This window comes from Rousettus aegyptiacus, unplaced genomic scaffold (genome assembly GCF_014176215.1).
Source record: "Rousettus aegyptiacus isolate mRouAeg1 unplaced genomic scaffold, mRouAeg1.p scaffold_m13_p_14, whole genome shotgun sequence".
In the NCBI taxonomy this organism is placed as follows: Eukaryota; Metazoa; Chordata; class Mammalia; order Chiroptera; family Pteropodidae; genus Rousettus; species Rousettus aegyptiacus.
In genome coordinates, this window is record NW_023416289.1 from 58,815,869 (window position 1) to 58,840,454 (window position 24,586).

Consider the following 24,586-nt stretch of genomic DNA (forward strand, 5'->3'; position numbering starts at 1 on the left):
GTAAAATTATAGGCAGTGATAGCAGCGTATTTTGAATGGAAACTTTTGATTGAGCCACGTATGGGTTTTTTTCTTTCCAGGCCATATGTGTAGCAGTGGACTAGGTCTTCCTAATTATTTGAATCACTTTGCACATCTCTTTATGAGATGTACGTAACATATGTACATACGTTATGATCTTTATGATTGAGGGGCTAGGTACATCTCAAATGTTTGATCATGTTTGGGCATGTAATATTGAAAAGTATTTTAACTATAGTAAAAAAACTGTGAGGGACTGCCATGTTGTTTCCATCTGATGACAGTGAATATTGGTTGATAGGCGATCGATTGATCATCCCTTCTGCCTAATCCATACCATTGTGTATATAGACTTTTTACGTATTGTATATCCTTGAAAGAATTAACATTTTATTTTGTGTACTTATTGTAGTTGAAAAGCTTTTAATGTAATTCCATATTCAGTATTTAAAACTTAAATTTTAGACTAATAGCTGAAAAATTTGAAACATTAGAAATATCTAGATGGCAATCAAGAGGTTTAAATTTAGGATCTTAAAATGAATTGTAAGGGTTTCAGGAATGCCATCAATTGTATGCATTTTGGTGTTTGTCAGTACGGACATATTGCTGTAACGAAGGTCCAGTGTTTTCATCAGTTTCTCAAACAGATCAATGACTCACGCACGGTTGATTCTATGGAGTTGCTTACCAGTATTCATTCTTTGGGAGTTCCCTTTCCCCCATTCTACTGGCTCGCAGGGTACTGCCATTCTTCTACCATGGGACATTTCTTTCTCTCCACATTTGAGTGGTCCTGGAATAAGTACCTGACCCAAGCAGGACCAATTTTTTTTCCCTGGGAATTTTGGCAGAGCTGGTAGGGGAGAAAAAAGAAAGAGCAGAGGAGACAGAAAAAGAAAATCCACCTCTCCTTCTTCGGGCCGCTGCCCAGTGCTGTGTAATCTCACGAGGTGCTGGTAGCAGCCTTGTAGGACGGGGAAACAGAAAATGAGAGAAGGGTGAAGCAGACGCACAGAGAGAAGAGGGAGGCAGAGACTTTCTGAGCTTTCTTTGCTCTCCCAGTCACTGGCTTCGTTGTTAAGGCCCACGGGCTTGCGCCGCAGCTGGCTCAGAATTGCCACCAGCAGAGCACCATGTACCATAGCTGCCCCGAAGGCTTAACTAGGACGAATTTGATATTGAACTTTCCTATTTACTTAAGTCTATCACTTTGAAATTTCAGGTTTAGCTATATGGAATGATCAGGAATACGTCTACAACGTGGTTCGTTCTGTCACCTGTTTTCTTGTTGTTGTCGTTTCCAATATACTTTGCACTCTTCTTTCCATTAGATGTCTTTTTTTTTTTTATTTTTGTCTGAGTGCAAGTAGTTTTGGGGAGGTGCAGAGAACACTGGCGTGGAGCGGTGACAGGCTGTGGGACTGTAAGGACAGCCCGTAAAGAGTATGTTATTAAGCCGGTGCAGCAGACATAAAATTTCTCTTCTGCCCTCTCAGGGTCTCCAGCTGGGCCTAAGAAAATTGACATGAGACAGATTAACAGGAGAAAAGTACACAGACTTTATTTAGTAATGTTTACATGTCCACGTGAGTCTTCCTAAGGAAAACGAAGACCCAAAGAAGCAGTTAGAGCTGAATGCTTATAGATTGGACAAAGAGCAGGAAATGGTGGCAAGACAGAAGGGGTTGGGCCAGGGCAGTTAATTGTGGAAAAGATAAAGGTCAGTTTAACAAGGTTTGTTTGCTCAGATTTTCCTCGCCCTTGACTCCCGTCTCTGGTGCTAAGAATGCTTTCCTCCTGGTGCAGGGAATGTGCCTCTCGCGTGGGAGTTTTATCTCCTGCCTTCAGGAAGAAAAAGGAAGGTCAGAATGCCCTTCTTGCATCTGCTGCTTTTTGGTGCCTTTAACTCAGAATAATCAATAAGCCAGAGTGGCATCTTTTGGGATTGCGTGCTCTGGCCTCCTACACCAGCCACCCCAATGGGCAGCTAGAACCTGATCTTGTGTAAAACACGTCCCTCAGCATCATCCCACTCAAATGCTGAGAGAGAAAAAGTGTTTAAACGTCAACTCCCCAAGACTGTTGGTTGAGAGTTGCCTGGGTGGGAGGGTGGGTGTTAATTATCTAGTCCTCTGGCACGCTGCACGTGTGCGCATGTGGACGGGGCAGCTGGCCTCTGTAGTTTCATAAAGCCTCAGCCACGGGGATAGAGACCCTAGCCGTGGAACACTGGCCGCAGAACACTGAACTTGAACGTGTGGAGCTGCAACAAGCTCCAAGAGACATCAAGCAGCACAGGCTGAAGAAAGATGCTTGGTGCACCTGTTTGCAGATCTTCCTGGCTTGGTCCGTGGATCCCAGTATGAAAGATAGCATGAGTCTAACTCGGATCCAAGGCGAATAAGTAATCATCCCCTCCCCCACAAAAACATCTTCTGGCTAAAATTATTGAAGTTATGGTTTAAGAACTTTGAAACCAGTCAGACTGGTTTCTCTCTCTTTTTAAAATTAAATTGAATTTATTGGGGTAAACTTGTTTCATAACATCACATAAGTAAAGGCTTTACTAGACAGACAAACGCTGAGGGAAATTTACCACCACAAGACCTGCATTATAAGAAATGTTAAAAGGAGCTCTTCTCCCCGAAACAAAAAGGTTAAGATGACTGACAGACAGACAGAAGCAGGATACTGCAAACTCTATTTCAGAATAGAGTATTAAACAATTATAACATAGGTTAAAGGGAGAAAGCATTTTTTTTTTTAAGTATAGTTTTTGCAGTTTGAAACAAATACACAGCACAAAAAGGGGAAATTAGTGACAATAAAAACATGAAATGGGGAGGGGGAAAGGACTGGATTTGCACAGGCGAATGGGGATAAGAAGCCACGAGAAGAAAAAGGACTATTGCAAGCAGAAAGGTTTCTCATTAGCCCTTGTCTGGAGCAGAATCTTGTCCTGTTTCAGTCGCGGGTGAGAGCGGCTGGGAATCCCTTCTCTTTTAAAACGGCTTGCCACTTTCTGGAGTTGATCTCGGTCTCCTCAGCCTCTGACGAGTTTTAAAATTCTAATGATGCAGTTTATCCAGCTTCTTTTAGTAGTGAGGGTGTGAGTGACGATCCCTTTTGACTTTATATTTTCTAATTAGAAGTCACTTCTCCCCTACCAGCTACTGAGACTTAGTTTTTGTTCCTCTTTATCGCCTTTGTCCTTTCTTTTGGATGACTGAAATATGTTTTAGCATTCCATTTCATTCCTCTACTGGCTTTTCTTTTAGGGTTGACAAAGTACACCCTTATTACAGTTCACTTAGGCTGTTATACCCGTTGATGTAAATTATAAGAAGCTTCCAATAATACATTTGCTTTTATCCTTCTTCCTTTGTTATTGTATCATATATTTCTCTGTATCTCTATACTCTAAAATGTTTATTTTGCAACAGTCAATTTTCTCCAAAGGAAATCTGGATAATGAAAAAGATATTCTTTGTATTTACCCACGAATTTACCGTTTCCTGCACTCTTCATTCTTTCCTGCAGATATATTTCCTATTTGGCATCATTTCTCTTTCTACTAGTAGTTATTTCTTGTGATGCAGGTCTCCTGGCAATGAACTATTGGAGTGTTTCTTTATGCAAAAATGTCTTTATTTTTGAAGAGTGTTTTCTCTGAATATAGAATTCTAGATTGACAGGATTCTTTTTTTTAGCACTTTTAAAATGACCTTCCATTGTCTTCTGACCCCATCGTTTCTGATGAGAAGTCAGCTGTAATTTGTATGCCTAGCACTCTGTACGTAATGTCTTTTTATATGGCCATGGTAAAGATTTTCTCTTTATCTTTGGAGTTAATCAATTTGGTTATGATGTGCCGCAGTTTAGGATTTTAAAAATGTTAATCCTTCTTTGGGTTTTCTTGATTCCCAAATTGGGAAGTTTCTGTCAATATTTCTTTAAGTAATTTTTTGCCCTATTTTTTCTCTTTCCAGAACTCCAGTTACAAACATTAGGTCATTTGATATTGTTTCACAGGTCACCGAGGCTTTATTCTTTTTCATCTTTTTTCTCTCCTGATCTAAAAGTTGGGTGATACCTGTTGATGTGTCTTCTGCTCCACGGATTTCTTCTGCACTTTCCAAAACGCTATTTATTAAGCCCCTCCTCACCCTCTCACAGCTTTTTCCTCTTTGGCTCCCTGTCCTGCGTTTTCCAGCCGTTCCATGTACGCATGTCCATCTGCTGTCTGGCTCTTCTGCCCCGTGAGACTGTTGAGCTCTGCATGGCTTCCGCTTCCCCGTGCCGTGCCCTGGACCGTGCCCGTTGGCAGACGGCCTGGTTTACCACGGGCCTCACCTCTTCTGCTTCCCTCACTTCAGGGATCAAGTTTCTGTGTTTCTTCTTTACTGCTTGAAAACAGTTGCCTAATATATTCTTGAGTAGTTTTATTGTGTCTTGGTGGGTCGCAGGTCTGGTGTCACTGACCTGTCATGTCTGGAAGTGGAAGTTCTATTACATGTTCTTTGATTTCTCATCTGGTTGCTTACTTGCATTCATATAGGTATTCATATATAAATATATATAAATTATATACCACTTAAAAATTTACATATTGCCTACTCCTACATCCACTATGAAAGCTATAATATTATTTGTTACAGAGCACATATAAACTCATTTTCTTCCAAAGGCTTTTTAAAATTTTATTAAGTAAAATTACTTAATCTGTTATGAAGAGAAATGTTACAGATAAAGGATTGTTAGAGAAACATGTCCATCCATGCAGAGCTATTTGCCAAACATCTCGTAATTCACCCTTGGTAAAGGCCACAAAGGACAGTAGATATTAGAGGAGTTAGAAAAACCAGCTAACCTCTGATAGTCAACAGAAGCCCAATGCTTTTGTGATTTACTATAAACCGTGAACTCCCATGAGAGAAGGTTTTGGTAACAAACAAAATGTAACTAGGAGTCAGACAAGATTTGCTTACATCTGGCATATAAATCAGCCTATTTTTTCCGAAATGCTTTTATCCTTGAAAAATTGTTTTGCATACCAAAAAAGGAAGACTGTTTAGCCCAAATTGAAAACATTAAAGCAGTCTATCTTGTACTTTAACAGATGAAAGCATGCACAAACACAGAAATATGTACTACGTATAACAAGCGTGAACTGTTCCTAAAACTCAGGCTTCAAGTATGGTTAAGTTTATTTATTTATTTTTTTCTCAAAGTCTGTTTTTCGTTGAGTCACGTTCCTATTGCTTTATGGAAATGAAATTTAATATCTCTGTGCTCACTGGTCTAATGCGGAAGTAGGAGGAGCAGACCAGCCTTCTTCCTGCACAGCAAATAGAAGGACCGAGGGCTCTCTGGCTTGCTTGGCACCCCCTTGGTTGAGGCTTTCTGGGCACAGTCTGACAGACAGTTAGCGGAGGCAGCAACGCTCCTTCAGAGGTGATGAGCCAAGCCCTGCAGGTACAAGACTGGTCCCAGATGCTCCGCGTTTGCGTCCCTGGGTCGCAATGTCTACGAACGCTGGGTGGCCTCGGGATCTCTGGATCAGGCTTGGTTTCACTGTTGCCTCTTCTGTCGCGCCCGCCTCCTCAGCGATCAGCCCGAAAGGAGAATAGAGCATCTGTCGTTTTGCATCTTCAAAACTCAAAGGGTCTTATTGTGCCTCCTGCCCCCAAATCATTAAGGTTTTTCACCCCATTTTACCCTACTGGAGCAGGTGCCATAGTAATTTAGGGGTAATTTACCTTCCCAGGGACACTCAGTTTGTCACTGATTCAACATCAGTTCTAGTAAAACAGCTAGCTAGCACTTTTTTCACCAAAAAAGACTAAATAATTAATCTCTGGCAGAGTACCCCACTGGTATCACCAGGCCACGTATATAATTATAATAAATATAACATTATGTTATATATTATATAACATTATATAATATAATGTTATGTTATATAACATGTTACATTATATGACAATATAATATTATGTTATATTACATATATAGGGCAGCAATATATAAATAGACTCTTATTTTACGGATTTATGTTCATGAACTGGGCACTTACCATTTTATCTACAATAATTTTTTTTTTGTTTCAGAGTACCACGCTATGTACTAGAGTAAGTGGGGATGATAAAGGTGAACAAAATCTAGACCCTGACTTCAAAGGAGCTGATAATATTTTGTTGTCTAATGTTTGAAATGGTGTTCTTCCAAGGAAGAGACCAACAGAGAGAATAGAGAAAAAAGTATCGAGTGCGTTGGTAGTCAGTGATCTCGCAGAGTGCCCAGTGATTAAGATACCCAGTTTGGCAGCTAATGGATAGAGGGATAAAATATAGCAGTCCACACCCCTCAGCTTGCTAGAGGACCACTGAATAAATGAATAAATGGTCTACCAAAATTCTAAACTCCTATTCGGAACCTGTTCTTTTAGGGTCTCTTAGAGACCCAAAGTTACTTTATTAGTATCCTTGTAGTACTTAGTACTTTATTAGTAAAGTAACTTGATACTGCAGCCAATATATGTTAGTAACTTCATAGCAGCATATAGATTTTTATTCATATTTTTATTTAAAATTATCTTGGTATATATCAGATTAGATAAAACAGATTTCTCAAAAAAAAATGCCTTTACTATTGATGCTATCATGTATTATAAAATCTGGTTACAAATGGAGCTAAAACTTTGAAATTTCATTTATAAACTTTTCCAGTCTTTGAAAATTGGGCAAAAACCTTAAAATAAAAATAGCCATCAACATTTTTCTAAAAGAAGAAAAGTTGTATTTTCTGAACCATGCATTCTTCTCAGTATCAAATACAGAAAATACTCCTCTTTAGGGAAGAAGATGTGAAGAGATATAGTGGGAAATTCACTAAATATCTGAAAAACAGAACTCATTGCCAAACCTAGGGTCACAGAATTTTTTCTCTGATGTTTTCTCATACAAATTTTATATAAAATTATCTATTACGTTTTATGAGTATGATCCATTTCAAGGTCATTCTTGTGTGTGATGTGAAGTACGGGTTAGGGTATTATGAGGTATTCATTCATTCCAACACAACCTGTTGAAACGACTATCCTTTCTTTGTTGGACTACCTTGGTGCCTTTGTTGAAAATCAGTTGACTGACCATAAACACATGGGTTTATTTCTAATGTTCTGTTTCGTTCGTCTGTACACCTATCCTCATGGCAACACTCCATAAGCTTGATTACTGTAGCTTTATAGGAAATGTTGCAGTCAGGCTGTGTAAATCCTCCAACTTCGTTGTTCTTTTTCATATTTCTTTTGAAAACATCAAATTTAATTGATTTTTTTTTTTTTTTACAATCAAAGAAAATTTATTTTTTCTCTATTTTGGGCATTCCATCTGTATACATATTTTATGTATATTTGGTAACAATAGGAAGGTACCCATGAGGCTCTGGGAGACCTTGGATCAAAGTAATCTGTGGGGATTGTTAGACTATTCGGTGTGATTTCTGATCCCTCAACCCATTTCTTGCCTTTATTTTTATTTCTGTAACTTGGGGGGACTCGAAGCTTGCTTCTCTGATTTTATCGTGCCTTCCACAGCGTTGTGCATCTTATCAGTAGTACAGGGCCAGCTGACGTGGTGTGCATGGTGACTCCTGTAGGCTAGAGTCGAAGGGTAAGCAGACTTGGGAGTGACGGAAACTGTTTCTGCTTGGCCCAACCCCTGTGGACCTGATGACCAGATCTTGGTGGTGGGAGTTGAGCATAAAGACAATAAAGGCTCTGAATTTTGACTCACATCAGATCACCTAAATGCATTTCAATGATCTATAGAGATCACGTAAATACATATAAAGAAATTCAATGAAAGGATACCAAACAATTAGTATGGTTACTGGAAGAGTTCTCTCTTGGCTTCTTTATCAATATGAATGAATTTCTGAATTGCTAAATGTTGAGAAGTAAATATTATGAACATCTTTTTTTTTATCATGTTTTTTAAGCCATGTTTTTTTAAGTCGTGTAAGTCATGTTTTTTTTTAAGTCATGTTTAAGTCAAGGCCTGTTACAGCACTCAAGCTTTATTTAATTTTTCTATAATTTCTAAGTTCTGGTATTTAAATACATTTCACCCATATAAAAATATAGATTTTATAGCAAAGTATTTAATTTTTAAATTCTTTTCTAGAACAAAATTAAAATAAATACTACTTTAAAATTTATAAATATTAACAAAATGTTTATAAGAAAAATATCATTCAGATATTGCTAGAACTAAAATTCTCCCAATACCCTTAAGATTCAAGCTTTAGCTTTTAATAAAGTTTTGGGGTTATGTTTAAAATACTTTAAGGAATATTAATTAACAACTACTGTCTTTTTAAGTCTTTTTGACATACTAGTGAGGGGCAATTACAATTTGGAAAAGGAAAAATTATGTATTTTTCCTTTGACATATTTATGTCATTTTTAAATTACTTTGAAAATAAACACAGTAACTTGTTCTCTTGAAATCCTTTTTTGTGTTTCTCCACTCAAGTCTCTCTGAATGCTCCACTTAAAGTTTGTCTAAACAGTGCTCTATATAAAGTATGATAGTAAATCTTTGTAAAAATTGTGATAACTTCCTGTTTCTTTCTCACTGCTTAGAAAAAGATGGCAGTATTTTACTATCAGTCATTGTGACATTAAGCCTTGAGTGGTAGTAGTTTATTTTCAACATCATGATTAAGGCTCTTCAGAAGACTACGTTTGTTAAATCTTTTTGTGTTTCTCCCTTTGTCTTCATTTAATTATTTCTTAGTATTGCTCCTTATTAGACTAAATTACTTTGCAATCTCTAATTAAAAATGAAAAATCTTGTAATGATCTCGCTTTTTTAAGAAGGCATGCCGACCAATGATGCTGAGCCTTTTCTCTTGGCTGTTGGTCCTCACACTGCAGGCTTCGCTTTCCTAATTTAGTAACAGAAATAAAACTATGCGCTGCTGGGCAGGTTGGGTGTGCTGGCACCTGGCCAGGAAGCATGGGTTTCTTAAGTAAATGGACCGACGGAGCTTTGCGGAAAACACAGATTATGTTTCGTGAGCTTTGCACTTCGCAGGTCCCGCGCTATTTAAAGGAACTCAGCTAACCCACTGCCACCTAAATAAAAGTCACTTTTGTTTAAACACATATGCACGCTAAATGATGGACTGTTTCCTCTTCCAAAATTACCCTTCATTTTTGTGTTTTTAATTTCATATTTTTGTAAACTTTTAAAAAGCCCTTTCTCTAATTTTAGTGAGTGAATAATACATCACGATTAATTAACTATTCAATTATTTTATGCATTCGTAATACATTTCAGAATAGCATGATGTAAGAGTTGATCATATACATATGAAATATGCCTCTTCTGTATGAAGAAATGAAAGAAAGCTCTGAGAGAGAGAAATGAAGCCCGGTATTGCAATGCTGCCTCTGGTACCTACTCGGCTGGGTGGCCTTGGGCTCTGAGGTCTCTCCTTTCTTGTGGCTCTCCTTAGTGTCCTGCATCACGTGGCACTCGCTGTACTCTGGGTGGGTTTGCAGCGGTGGCTTTTGTGAATGTTTGAACACTGGCAGCTTTCTTGTCTGCCGACTCTTCTCCTCTCTGGTGCTTCTTGTCTGGAATAGCCTTATCGTAAGGTCCATTGCCTCTGAATTTGGGGAAGAGTTTAAGGCCCACTTCTTTTCTCCTTCAGACCTTTATGTATTTCTTCTAGACTCCGCCTTTCATTGTCAAATCAGGGCCAGCTGTCCACCCTGATGCTCTTTGAACAATCAGTTTTATCACTGGGGACAACATTGGTAGGACGTACAGTGTGGATGCTCTAAGTCACAGCAAAGCAAGCAGCATGAGTCACAACATGGAACAAAATGGATTTACTATAAACTCAAGCTGTCAGATTTCATAGGCTTCCCATTGTATAATAGGCAGTTGTTAAAATGGTCCGTCCCTCAGCTTTTTTACACAGGGCAGATGCCTGGTCCTAGCATCCGGTTGCCTTCCTCATCTTTTCCTTCTGCCTCCCAGCTTAATCCAGTGCTCATCAAAGCCACATCCCACAGAGACGGACTCATAGTCCCTCTGCCATTGGCCTTTCCTTTCTTTTCCTCATTCTAACAAGGTTCCGACTAAGACGGGCAGAGGGGAGGTTTCTGTTGTAAGCGACTCGAAGTCGCAATACATTTAAAAGAACTTGATTCCTTCTTGTCAATTCGAGTTACCATTTGGTGTTATTTTCTTTCAGCCCTATAGACTTCCTTTAACATTTCTCATGGGGCAGGTCTGCCAGACACTGATTTTCTCATTTCTTGTTCATCTGGGAATGTCTTTATTTTGACTTTATTTTTGAAGGATAGTTTTTCTGGATATGTAATTTTTAATTAACTTTTTTTTCTTTCAGCGTTTTAACTATGTCTTTCAGTGTCTTCTGACTTCTTTGGTTTCTGACGAGAAGTCAACTTTTGATTGTATTGTTCTCTATGTGTGAGTTATTTTTTGTTTGCGGCTTTCAAGATTTTCTGTTATTATTTATCTTTCAGTAGTTTGATTATGATGCGTCCAGGTGTGGATCTCTTTGTGTTTTTCCTACTTGGCCTTTATTGAACTTCTTGGATCTGTAGATTAATGTTTTTCACCAAATGTGGGACATCTTCAGCCATACTTTTCACGTATTTTTTTTTTCTGCCGCTTTCTGTTTTTTCTTCTGGAACTCCCAATATACATATGATGGTATCCCACAGGTCTCTGAGGCTCTGTTCTTTTTCTCTTTTCTTTTTTCTCTCTTTAAAGTTGATCATTTCTATTGATTCTTTCCTCTGCCAGCTAGTGAAATTATTGTATTTTCAACTTTAGAATTGTTTTTTTGGCTTTTTTTTATGGCTTGTATTTTTTAATTTAGATTCTCTCTTGATTGAGTCATTGTCATCATATTTTTCTTTAATTTTTGACATAGTTTCCTTTGCTTCTTTAAGCACATTTATAACAGCTGCTTTGAAATCTTTGCCAAATTCAACATCTGGACCCATTCAGAGTTAGTTTCTGTTGACTGCTTTTTCATTTTTTTCCCCTCCCAGTTATGGGTCACACTTTGCTATTTCTTTGCATGTTGTGTGTTTTTTTCATTGTTGTTGAAAACTAGAAAATCTAGATAATACAGCAAACTTCAGACATGGATTTATTTTACTGAGAGTCGTTTTGATTTATTTAAGTTTTGTTACTTTCTGGGATTCGTATCGTAGAATCTTTTTCGCCATGGTGTGTCGCCTCCGATGGCTCTGCTCAAATTTCAGTCTTATTTGTATTTATTGACCTGGGTCCCTAGGGATGGCCACTGTGTCTGTATAGCTTAGGGGTAGCCATTGATATGAAAAGAGTTTTGCTCAAATGCTTCAAGCATGTAAAGCTTCTGCCTCCTGCGTTTGGCTTGTGGGGTGTAGGCAGAGGGAGTGAGTTATCACATCTGCTTTTGCTTTTACTTTATACAGACTCTTGGGTCCTCCCTGCGCATACACAGTTTCCCAGTTGTCTAAGGATTCGTGGAGAGCATCTCTAGCACTTAATTTGCTCTCTCATCTCCAGAATCTCCCAATTAAATTAATGGCTGTTTAACCATTCATTCCAACGGGGTCTGCAATCCCAGGCCAGCAAAGCAGATGTCGCATATTTTCCTCATTCTTTTCTTATAGAGTTTGCCACTTTAGGCTAAAAATGCTATGGGCTTTTTTTTTGGTCCCATGTCCCAAATCAAGGCCCTCTCCGACTGCCAGGCTACTGGCTTTCATAGTCCACCCTGCCGTGGTAAACTAACATTCTTGAGTTTGAGCTTGTGGGTAGGATGGGAGAGGAGCCACCCCAAGTGAGAAAAGGCTGTGGACCCCCACTCTTCTTGAATGAAGCTTTAACAGGTTTTCAAAAATAAACATTTCTGAATTTATTGTCTGCCATTGATTGATTTCCAGAGCCTTGAAATAGTTGCTTTTTAACCGTTTTGTCTAGTGTCATGCTTGTTTTCTGTGGAGAGACATCACCAAGGTCTTCACAGTTCTCGAGGTCCCCACTCTTATTAAATATTCTCCAGACACTTATTTAATTAACTATTTAAAATGTCGAAGGGGCTCATGGAGCTGCAGGGCCCTTGTTTTTATCATACATTTTCCGACAATGTCTTCTCAGCCTCGGCGCTAAAGTTAGTGGACAGGGGCCTGTGTCCGTAGTTACCAACAAAGACACTGAAAATGTGCTTTTTTATCTTCTTCCTGTATCTTGACATGCTCTTTCCCTGGGGACATGGCTTCTCTAAAGGGTGGCAGTCTCAGCCCCTTACCTAGCCTGACACTTATTTTTTTAAGTTTCTCTCTAGGGCGTTTGAACATCATCCCCCTTACGGGAGAAGGTGGAAGCCTTTTATTTGTCATTTGTCATTTGTTAGCTAATTGTTCTTGCCTCAAGCACAGTCTGAGAAATCTTTTTGGTATCCTTAACATTTTCCTGAAGGATGGCTCATTCAGGACAATGGAATTTACTCTATTCTTGCAGATTTATGTCTAAAACTATAATCAAAGACCAATGTACATCTCAGAAAGCAATGAGATATGTATATAATCTCAGATCTTGGATTCTATTAGGGCACTATTTAACATCAATTTTTATTCCCTTTACTCCAGTGGAATAAAATTTAAAAGTTCAAAAATGGTTTTTATAGGTTTTCAGTTCTTCAGAGAATAAAAAAAGAAAATGAGATTTTATCATAAGATGGATTCAAACAAGTAAGCATGCAATTTACATGATTATTTCCAGAAAAACACAGTACAATTTCAGTGTTGACTATTTATTTAAAATATAAAACATAATTGAGTTGTCGAGGACAACAGCAGATCAATAGACAATAATATCTAGGCAACAACAAAGTAAATTCGTTCATTTTATTTGTTTTAGGTGCTACTTTCCTTGAACTAATTGTATCTGTGATTCCAAGAGTGTCTTGGTGTTTGAATCACTAACCTAAGTAACTTCGGTTAGGCTTAAAATGTACTTTAGGTGGAAAGTTATTTTCCTAAAATTTTTATTGGCAGTCAATGTGTTTGTTTGCTTGTTTATTAAACTTTTGATTTTGAGATAATTGTGGATTCCCATGCAGTTATATGTCCACATGCTTTGGCCCATATTTTTTTCTTTTTAATTTTTCCAACTATTATATAGTTTTGCAAAAATTAACTATTGCTACTTTATGGGTAATGAGAGGGCCATGTAGAAAGGTTCGAAGTATGAAATTCTGTGACACTAATTTTTTAAAGAACCAATTATGATCCTTATTATGACTAAGATAAGGTATTAGGAGCCTTGTCTTTGCCCACTAGTAGCCCTGTCTTTATTTTTTTTCTTTTTTCAAACTAAAAAAAAAAAATTTTAATTAATTTTTTATTTTGACATTGGTTAACGAAATCCAATAAGTTTCAGCTGTACATTTTAACAGTAAAGCTTATATTTATTATTTTAAAATATGAATTCGTAACAAAAAGTATTGCATTTAAAAAATTTTACTAAAGCATCAAGTTAGCAATTTTTCTGTGCCATTAATGGAATGAGCTGATGCTTTCTGTAAATTTTAACACCATGTAGGTGTAGTTAAGTTCTAATGTCAAATTAGCTCAGCCGGTGAGCCTTCTGTAAAGTTCGCAGTGACTATGTTGACAGTTTTTCTAAATTTAAAATTGTTTAAAAGTCATTTCACTCATACTGTTAGTCACTTATAAAATGTAATTTGTCAGATATACTGGTTTTGTCTGTTAATAAAATGAATACAAAGGACATGTTAATAATTATTTGAATAGTAGTTGTACCCAGACTTTTATAGAATTGTTTCAAACCAGGATGGCCTTTTTTTATTACTATTCTGCCTGGGACTCTTTTTCTGGAGAATTTTTATGTTTGAAGCTATTTGGGAATAACGAAAGTCATATCTTAATGGAAGGATTTGGAGAGATTATCGATCTGGCTTGTTCCATATTTTACGAGAAACCTTTCAATTCCTACTGCTGTAATAGCAGCATGCGCCATGGCGGTCTGGATGCCTGTTTTCCTGTAAGGAAGGAAATGGAAAGTTCAGTGATGGTACAGGGTTATAAAGACAGATTTGAGGTAAGGTTTAATTTTAAAGTTCCTCGAACATTCTTCAGAAGGGCTGCAAGAATAAAATAAAAAGTATCTGCAAAATTGTGTTCAAAAGACCATGGCTGATTAAGCTTCAACCTCAGGGAAGTTTTTTTTTTTCAACCTGACACCCTAAAGTTATAATAATCAGGGTCTCACCAACATCCTATGTATACAAGTTAACAAACATTAAAATGAAGCCAGAATTTAGTATTACACTTTTATTTTCTTTCTCTTGAGCATAATTCAAGTTAATTCCTTTTCCTGTCCCTACATAAAAGTTAAAAAGACAAAAAAAAAAAAAAAGTAGGTTAGAACTACTATCTAGTTAGACCTTTCTCATGTAGTACCTAGGGGGAAATATGCTTTTAAATGTCAGTTATCAGCATTTTCCAACCTTTCAGTACTGTGGCCAGATGAATGGGAAACTAAACTGAAAGGCTGGTGAATCACAACCGAATGGGTTCCCTGACTGGCCGACTGTTCTCCAGTGTGCCCATGTGTGTGATGATAAGCGGCCTGCCATACCTGCCGTATTTTTCCCAAACTTATTTGACCACCCTGGAAACGTCACCCTTTTATTTCCTGCGAACGCAGTCACAGTGAACACTGCTCTTTGTGAGTGATGTCCCATAAGTTCTGTCATTGCAAGCATATGTTTTTGATAAAATTAATGGAAAACTTAAATATTTTTAAAGTTACTTTTTGGGGTGTTGTTTTGACATTTGTTTGTTTGTTTGTTTGTTTATTACTGTGCTGCCGGTTCCAATCTCATGAGTAGAGCATGAAATAAACTAATTTGGAAAAAGGTTCGTATTCTTGGAAACTATGTACACCAAACTCATTTGTGAAGGAAATACAGCTTACAGGGCACAAGTCATCTGTTCACGTTGACCTGTTCCGTATTCCTCCTGGGCCTGCAAGTTTTTATTGTTCTTCTTGTTCCATTTTTCTGTCACTTCCTGTTATTGGGGGGCATTTGGAAGCTTTGTCGATGCAGTGCACACAGAAGAACTGCAGAGCACAATGCAAGTTTTCCCACTCCCGTGTACATTGACCTGTTTGCAACACAGCAATGATACTACTTTGCAGCATTTTTTCCCAAAGGTTGAGGAATGAATAGAAATCTGAAGAAATAGAGTTTTACGTGTTCTCTTCAGAAGCACCATACGATTTTCTGTAATCCGTATCTTCAACAGAAACTGTGCAAACTTTGATTTTTTCCCACTTTATAATGACAGAACTTCCGAGACCCTCAGCAGTATATATTTGCGAGCAGCACTATTATACATGTTGATATAGATATAGATATTTATTTATTTATTGCATTCTTGTTTGCTGTCGCATTGTATTTCGGTGAACTGAAATGTCATTAGGAAATTCAGATTCTTAGAATTTTAATCACAGATTTCTGTGTGATCATTCTTAGGCAAAATAAATACAAGTAGTTAAAAACAAAGACACAGTGTAACAGGTGTTTAGAATTGCTGCATCGCTTATTCTAAGGCATCCCAAAGTGTGGATGAAGCATCATATTAGCCTGTGATTAATGTAATTTTGTATCAGTATAAAAGTAATACATGAGCATAGAAATAAATGTCTAAACAGTGAAGTGTAAAAACGAAAAGTTAACATCTTTCTCTGTCCCCATTTCAGTCCTGTCCTTGATATTAATCACTGTTGAGCACTTTTCATTTTCATTCTGACGATGGTCCCTCCATAGCGCTACACAATAGGAATACCCTAGATACTTGTTGCTTTAGTGTTAAGATTGGCAACCAACCTGCACACATCCAGAATTCTCTAATGTAAAATTTCTCATGTTAACAGTGATAATGTGAGTTTCTTGTAAAGGGCGTATATTTAGAAATCCATTATATTTTGAATTGAATATAGAGTTCTTTTAATAAGTGGAGAATTTTTTAAAAAACTGTGATTCATACGTTGGGCGTGACACGTTTTTCCAGTGGTTTCTAAGTGTTCCATCGGTGGAGGCCATTCTTTTTATCAACCACTTTTTATTTTCCAAGGTAGTTACTTTTGTTACAGGAATTTCAAAGAAATAAATGAGAATGGATCAATTTGAAATGTATATACACTAAAAATTTTCTCTTTACAATATTCTCCTCTATTAATTTGAGTTTAGAAAGTGAGATGAAAGCCATCATTATAATGATATCATTTTTTTCACATAGTGGGATATGGATTGCTTGTAGTTATTCTTTGCGAAGTAGTAAAATAAAGAAACAAATTTTTATTCTGGACTATAATGCTGTGATGTGTGTTGAGCTAGTGATTATAATAGTTTTATGCCAACAATGGACACCTGGTGGTCTCATTCAGGCCAAAGCCTGAAATCTCCATTGTGCTACCACACTAAAGGGAAAAAAAGCCTACCCAGAAGAAACCTGGGAAGTAGACAATCGCTAAAATACAACCTAAAATGAAAATCTACGTATGTGGTCTCCACAAATCTTGCAGAATGAGGAAGATAAAGGACTTTTCTAAGTAGTAATCCACATACTGACACAAAGCAATAATAAAGATGCTCAGTTTTAGAATAAGTGCTTTTAAATTTCAAAGAGAGAATGAATCTAAAGAAGAGATACAGACCATTTCTGTCTAGCAGTTAGTTGTATTATAATTGCCACTCAGGAAGAATACTTTCAAGATACTTTTTCTTATCTTTGGCAATATTGTCAGTGACATTTTGCTAGGTACCTCAAGGGCCAAATTGGCTATTCGGTTAGATAACCAGTAAACACCTGGTAAATAACTTATTTTGAAGAACATTGAATGAGACTTCGGCGCATAATTTTACTGCGAACAAAACACCAGGTACAAGGTTAAAACAATGTGCTTGCCTTTTTCGAAGTAATGTCTTTAACATTTGAAAATTTCTATTGGGAATTAATTGGCAAGCTTGACACCCACACATAAATATTTAAGCATATCAGTGTCTCTTGTGTTTCTCAAATGTCAGATGTTTTGGAGCATTTTACTTTAAAGCTCCAAAATAATATTTAATTATCTTCCATAATTAAGAGGACTTCTTAATTGCTAGTTTCATATCACGTATATTAGACAAGTGTCTAGTTAAATAGATTTTTTTCATCTAGCTTTCTGGTATTAATTTTATTCTCCTTTGTGATTATTTGTTATTATACATAACCTGCCACACATTCAAAGTTATGAATATATAGCAAGCCTCTTACGGTTGGTTTTAATTTTCTTATTTGACCAGGGAAGTTAGTCCTGCCCATTTTCTGAAAGCTATCCACCTCCTAGGAGCCCCTTTCTCTATGTTAGACATAGCAAACATATGCATACTGTGCCCATAAATGTTTCTGTGATGGAAACTTCATCAACTGAAAAGGTATTTATATTCAGACTTTACATTTAGAATATTATGTAGTATGATGAGCTGGAAATTAGAAATATTTGTTTTCTGCCACGTGTTGTTAAATTGTATGGGATATTTCATTTAATCTCTTCAGTATATGTTATTGTATCCCTTTTTTTACATATGAATTTTTAAACATCAAATCAGTGATCTAAATATTTGAGTAAGTATCCTAGAGTTACACAGCTGATAAGTAATCAGATTATTTCACATACTAGAGTATGTACCTTCCACAGCACAATCAAGAGAAAGAGTGACTAGAAATAGGGACACTTCCCGCATGTAGAATGGAACTTGGCATTGAAATATTGTCCTTTATTTCTCTGTGTGCTCTCCCTAACCCAGTGTGCTTTGGAACTCAACTCAGAGCTGTTTTTAGTGGTACCGGAAAAAGCCAGTGCTTGAAAATACCAAGCCTTGTTATTGACTCTGTGGTCACTGGCTTGGCGTGGAGTGGGTGGCTTCCTTCCCATTTAAATTTTAGGTTAGGTCAGTGTGCATCAGCAGAGAATGATGATTTAAGGGGAACTTACTGTTTTCTCTTTTGAAATTGTACTCTAACGTTATTTTTATGCTTCGTGTAAGTAATTACGATGTGGCAATAATGAAATCATTTTCAGGATATTCTATAAGTAGCTGAAAAGTTTTAAGGTATTGTATATTTAGCATGAAAGTAAACAATGCAAACAACTGTGAAGTTAGGATTATTCTAGGGACGCTAAAGGAAATAACGTATACAAATTTATGTTTACTCCCTGGAGTGTGGTGTGGTGACAGAGAGACCAGCTGGAAAGAATAAAATTCTGCTCATATTCCAAAAAGAATTCGTTGTGACTCTACATCAGTAATACTACATTAATTTCAAGATGACATATCAATAAATATTTTTGAAGGTGTCAATGTTTTATTATAGACAATTTTATTAAAAAGAAACAATATATTGAAAAAAGATTTCAGAAAAATTCAAGTAACACATTATTAGAAATGAAAATAGCTAAGAAACTGATTAAATGATATGAATTTATACCAAGAATAATTATTCTACTTCTAGTCTGTAGATAATCAATATATGGAATTTTTAAATTTTTGCTCTAATATACATTTTTATTTTTCACTTTTAAAAAGAATTTTATGTTTGAAAATCATTTTTGTGTTTCAGTTTTTATTTTAACACGCAGGAAAATTTACCCACTTTCAGTGCGTAACTCACCACCACAATCAAAAGTAGGCGAGTTCCAGCATCCCCTTAGATTCCCTTGTGCCCTGGTACATCCACCTGCGTCTACCCCATAGGACCTGCAGAATTTTTGTTCCTTCTTTTCTTCTACTTAACTTTGGGTTTAGCTACTACCCCCGTGCTTTTTTTCATGTCTTAAGGTGAAAGCTCAAGTAAGGAATTTGAAACCTCCTTTCCTAATATAGGCATTTAAAGCTTAAAATTTGTCACTAAGCACTTCCTCAGCTGCATCCCATAAATTTTGACATGTCGTATTGTTGTCTTCTTTGGGTCAAGAATATTTTCTAATTTTCCTATGCTTTCTTTTACTTACGGGTTGTTTAGAAATGAGTTTGTGGTTAATATCCAAATATTGGGGGTTTCCCAGATTTCTTTCTGTTGTTGATTTGTAATCGAATTCCATTTTGTTCAGAGAACGTACTTTGCATGGTTTCAAATATGAGAGTTGTTTATGGTCTAGCATGTGTGCACTTGAAAAGAATGTGTATTCTGCAGTCATGTCATGTCACTGTCAAATGCGGCTGACAGGCCCGATTACGTCTTCTGTATCCTTAATTTCTCCCGAGATGCTCTATCAGTTGTTGAGAGTAACATATGAAAATCTCTATTCATCATCATTGAAATGTCTGCTTTTCCTTTCTGTACCGTTCATTTTCGCTTCACATCTTTTTGGGCTCTGTTTTTAGGTGTGTATATAGTTATAATTGTTATACCTTCCTGAAGCATTGATCATTTGACTGTCATGAAATGTCATTTTGCCTCTCGTAATATTTCTTGTCTTAGTGTCTTTTTCAGATATGAATACAGCTGCTCTCTCGCCTGGTTATTTTTTGCACAGTATATATATATATAAATATATATATATTTATTACTGTCTTTTCAGCCTATCTGTACACTTGACTGTAAATTGTGTTTCTTATAAATAGCATATTGCTTTTACACAATCTGACATCCTCTCCCATCAGATTGGGTTGTTTTATCTGTTGACATTTAATGTAAACGTTGATGTGGTTGTATTTACGTCAGCCATTTTTCCATTTATATCCCCACATAACTTGTATCTTTTTTGTCCTCCGTACCTTCTGAATTGACTTCTTTTATGTTTGTAAATATTTTTTTCTTTTTTGTTTAATTGAGGTGTAGTCGACATAAAACATTATATTAGTTTCAAATGTAGAGCATAGCGATTTGATATTTGTATATATTGCAGATGATCACCACAATATGTCTAGTTAACATCTGTCAACATACGTAGTTGACACATTTTTTTCTTGTGACGAGAATCATCCATGTCTCCTCCAAGCCCTCCGTATTGAACTTGTTTCTACTCTTTTCCCTTTGGACTCTGATACTTGTTGGGCTCCAGATAGCCCATTGTGCACATAATTTTTTTTTTTTTTTTTGAACTTCCATGCTTTTCCCGATGGTTTCAACCCCACCTCTGGCCCTTGCCGGAAATTCTCTATTCATTTTCCTTTTGACCTATTCAAATTCCCATCTCCTTCAGCAAATTTTGCAAGAGCTTCTCCAACCCCTCATCCAACTCTTCTTTCTCTGAGACCCTTGTCACACCTCGTCTCTTGGAATGTGATTCTTTCTTTTTTTAAAAAAATTATTTATTATTATTTATGCCTACAGCACCTGGTCTTCCTAGGTGGTCTCCCGTCCAAGTACTAACCAGGCCCGACCCTGCTTAGCTCCTGAGATCAGACATCGGGCTTGTTCAGGGCGGCATTGCCATAGACCAGGGACCGTGGCTCCACGGGGGCGGGAACCCAGGACCTTCTGCGTGTGAATGCAGACGTGCTGACCGCTACACTGTGGAACCACGTCCAGAATGTGCTTCTTAGTGACAGAGACCTTGTCTCATTCTTCCCTCAGCACCCGGCCCCATGGCATGTCGCCGATCGGCTGCACTTCCGTCCCATTCCGCTCCTCTTATCACTTTACAAAGTGCGGTCAGAACGATTTCTTGTTTCTTTTTCTTTTTATTCAATTCTGAAACACGATGCTATTCCCTCAACTCCTTCACCCCTACACATCCCAAATCAGAAGCACTTTTTTTGCATGAGATTGGTATATAGGCAGGCCTCTTCCTAGATGAAAAACAGTGCTAATAGAACCAAGAGTGAAAACGACTTCCATGAGCATCAGTTAGGTTCATGCAGAACAAAACGCCCTTAGAGTCCAGACTGGCCGCAGAATCCTGCCTTTCTGCCCTCAGATACGCATGGCGTTCGGTATTGGGGAAATTGGGCAATAAAATGTGAACTCTAGCAAACAAATCATTTGTAATTTATAAAAATAACTAGAAATTAATGTATCTTGCACCTGTATTTTATTTTAAAAGTAGTTATTAAAAATGCTCCCATTAACAGGAAGTCTCTAACAAAAACTGGCAATTTTTTTCCGTAAATGGCGAGATAGTAAATATTTTTAGGCTTTGCAGACTACATAGGGTCTCTGTAACATATTCATTATTGTTTTTTTTTTTTTTTTACTACCCTTAAAAAATATAAAAACCTACCAGTAGATTACTTCCTAGATGGATTTCTAGGAGATGCATATCAGACTCAGGATTTGTAATGGAAATTTTTTTTAGTTAGCTAGCCTCATAATCAAATTATTTTGAATGAATGTCTTACCTTTGGTCACCTGTTTGAATTTGAAACACATAATTATAATTAAAGCCGAGTAAAAGTAAAAAAAAAAAAAATGTGACACAGTCTTAGCTTCTGAGCAGCACGCAGTGGGGCCATGGGCCAGATTTTGCCCACGAGCTATAGTTTGTCACCCCCTGGCCAGTAGCAGTAAGAAAAGCTGATCTGTGTCATTGGGCATCCAAGCGAGCAGAAGATCTTCTCTCCAACAGAGAAGAGACTAATACAATCTGAGCCCAGGACAAACTGGGGTGGGCCCCGGGGTGTGCCCTCACGTGGCAGGAGCATGGCATCCTAACCCGAGAGGGATGGCGCAAGGATCAGGCTTGGGATGGAGTAGGCTGAGAGACGGCATCATGGTGGTCTCCAGCTTGGAGGTTCCATGGCGCAGAGGTAGGCTTGTCCCGCACAGAGCTTCCTGGAGAGCCTGAGTGGAGCATGCCGGCCTGGACAGAGCACATGTCCTTCCTCTAGAGACTGCTCAGCGCAGCTTCCTCTGTTCCGAGATGCTTCGTGGGGATGGGCCCTGGGAGGGACGAAGCACCTGTCCAAGCCTTCAGACTTGGTATTTGGTGAAGGATGAGGACGTAATTTTACTTACCACGGAACAGATCACAGCTGTAGGCATCAGTAGTGAGTGAATATTGGAGTAAATGGATGGATTTCGTTTGGATGGAATTCATCTTTATAGAGATTGGGTTTTTAAAAGGATTCACATGCTGGACAATATCTAAAAATGTTACATGCCTATAATTTCATTTTTATTATAATACTTACCATGCTGAAGCTTTCCAAAGACACCTGATTCTTAGTCCAGAAAGTATCTATTTAGTTTGTATGAACAAGATGCATTTACTGGGAGACTGTCACTAATATTTTTAAGTCTCTTAATATCTACTTAGATAGGTAAAATCACAAAGGTAGCAAAAACCGGGTACTTTGTGTGACTGTAATCATGCTTTTTTCACCCTGATACCTTCTGATGCATCAAGAAGCAGAAGCCGTAGTAACAGACTTCTAGCTCAGAGTCACCCCTCACTGTCTTTCCTTTCTCCATGCCAACACCATCTCCATTTTTAAAAAAACCCGGGCAGTCTCATTTAGAGACGCCCACCTCGGTCGGACTGCGCACACTAGACCCAAACTCCATGCTTGGGCGTTGATATCTGTGGAAATAGCTGCAGCTACTGATTTTTTTATTTGGTTGAACTGTTACAGTATTGATTCATTTTCTCTCTTTAATTAATATAATCAGGATGCGATTTATCTTAATTTTGATTTTGGTTGTAGAGGTTGGCGATTTGAAGGAGCTGCAGACACTAGACATTTCTACCAATCGTTTGCTAACTTTACCCGAGAGGCTTCACCTGTGCCTTTCTCTGCAGTACCTCGCTGCGGACCGAAACCGCCTGTGGTGCGTGCCCCGCCACCTCTGCCAGCTGCCCAGCCTCAACGAGCTGTCCATGGCGGGAAACCGTCTTGCGTTTCTGCCACTTGGTAAGTGGGCGCGTTTCTGTGCTAACGCAAAAAAAAAAAAAAAAAAAAAAAGCCAGAGAACAAGATGGAAAGCCTTCGTTTCCTTGGCTAGCAAGGATTCATTTTCTTCCTTCTGTTTATTTTCAAATGGCCCCTGTAAATCCATTTTTGCAGTGAACAGAGCATCAACCGTTGAAAAGAAAGTTTATTTCAGGGAGTTCATATTTTGAAAAAGAAATTATACTAAAAATTGGTTGAGAAAGGAACAAAATTATATGTATGTACGTATATATATTAGGTGTATGTGTACATATAATACAAGGTTGACAGGGAGTATTAAGCAATATGAGAGGATAGCTACTGTTACAAATATATCTTCTTATATGTTGGCTTCTGCGTAGAAACATGTGCATTGCCAGATGACCAGATAACAAAATTGTAAAACTTCAAAATTGCCTGAACTGCCCACTGAGCTAGAAATATCACCCTGGCTAATAAATAACAGATTATCCACTGTAGCTGGCCCATTCTGACATAATGTATAAGAACATAGGCCTTTAATAAAACAAATATATTTATTTTCACCGAGAATTGAATTATTTTGTTAACTTGTAAGAAATAAAAGTACCACTTTAAAAAAATTAAAATACGACACTCCACAGAACCCTAAACCATCATAATAAGCATCATATGATTTTACTCGTAAAAGCATTTTTTCGTAATGAATAATTTATCTCTGAGGGCAATGAAGTAAATAATTTACTAGTCCCTGAAAGGGAATATTTTCACTACATTGCAGTATACATATTATTTTCAATTAAAAATAACTTAGGGACATGAAAATCAATTTGAGTAATATCCAATAATTATCCAATTTAAGAAGATTACTTTTCCATAAATATAATTAAACTCTGTACTTATGAAATTAACAAAATAAAATAAGCTATTTCAGAAGGAAGCTACATGTCTGAGAAAACAGAGCTTTCTTTCAAGTGAGAAAAATATCAAATAGAAAGAGATTTTTAAAAAACAATGTGCTTGCTGCATAAACCACAATTGCAGAGACAAGCACCAAGTTACAAATCCAGAGATGCAGACTCCAGCCTGGTTTCAGCATCTCACGGTGCACGCTTCATTTGACTCTGCCCCAGACAGTTCTCAGCATTAGACGGCTTTGGTTTGTCAGTTCAAGGGAAGAGTTCAAGTGCACACACTTCAAGGAAGGACAGCGGTGGACTTAATTATTTTCTTCCTAAAGACTTAATTGAATCCCTTTCCTAAGCCACCTTCATGGTGTTAAAAGACAGCAAAAACAAAAACAAAACAAAACAAGAAAACAGGACCGAGAAGACTGTGGATATTTCTGTCATCTTCAAGTTCATCATCCTGACTCTAACGTGAACCCTGCTTCGGGCAGCCTGACATGGCAGCAGCTCTCTGGTTGTCGCATTCATTTCTTTAGATTCACTTACCGCCATTTCTCAGAGAACTGAACTGTTCCTGGAAACTTAGCAATAGGGCCACCTCTTTACAATAGTCGGAGATACTGTGTGTACACACACACACAGAACCAACACTTGCCAATGGAAGGTCTCTAAGTTTAACCACG

General features: G+C 37.4%; 1 protein-coding gene and 1 pseudogene across 2 annotated transcripts in view; one reads left to right on the top strand and one right to left on the bottom strand.

Moving 5' to 3' along the window:
• LRRC28 (leucine rich repeat containing 28) overlaps window positions 1-24,586 on the top strand; it is a 75,700-nt gene that overhangs the window by 17,611 nt on the left and 33,503 nt on the right. The window contains exon 6 of one of the 2 annotated variants that reach the window (XM_016154943.2): window positions 22,792-22,998. The exons of the other annotated variant lie outside the window; for it this stretch is intronic. Within the exon in view, the coding sequence (XP_016010429.1) occupies window positions 22,792-22,998 (207 nt within the window). The remainder of the gene's footprint in view (window positions 1-22,791; window positions 22,999-24,586) is intronic. 2 annotated transcript variants of the gene reach the window in all.
• LOC118611859 lies at window positions 20,471-20,586 on the bottom strand (annotated as a pseudogene).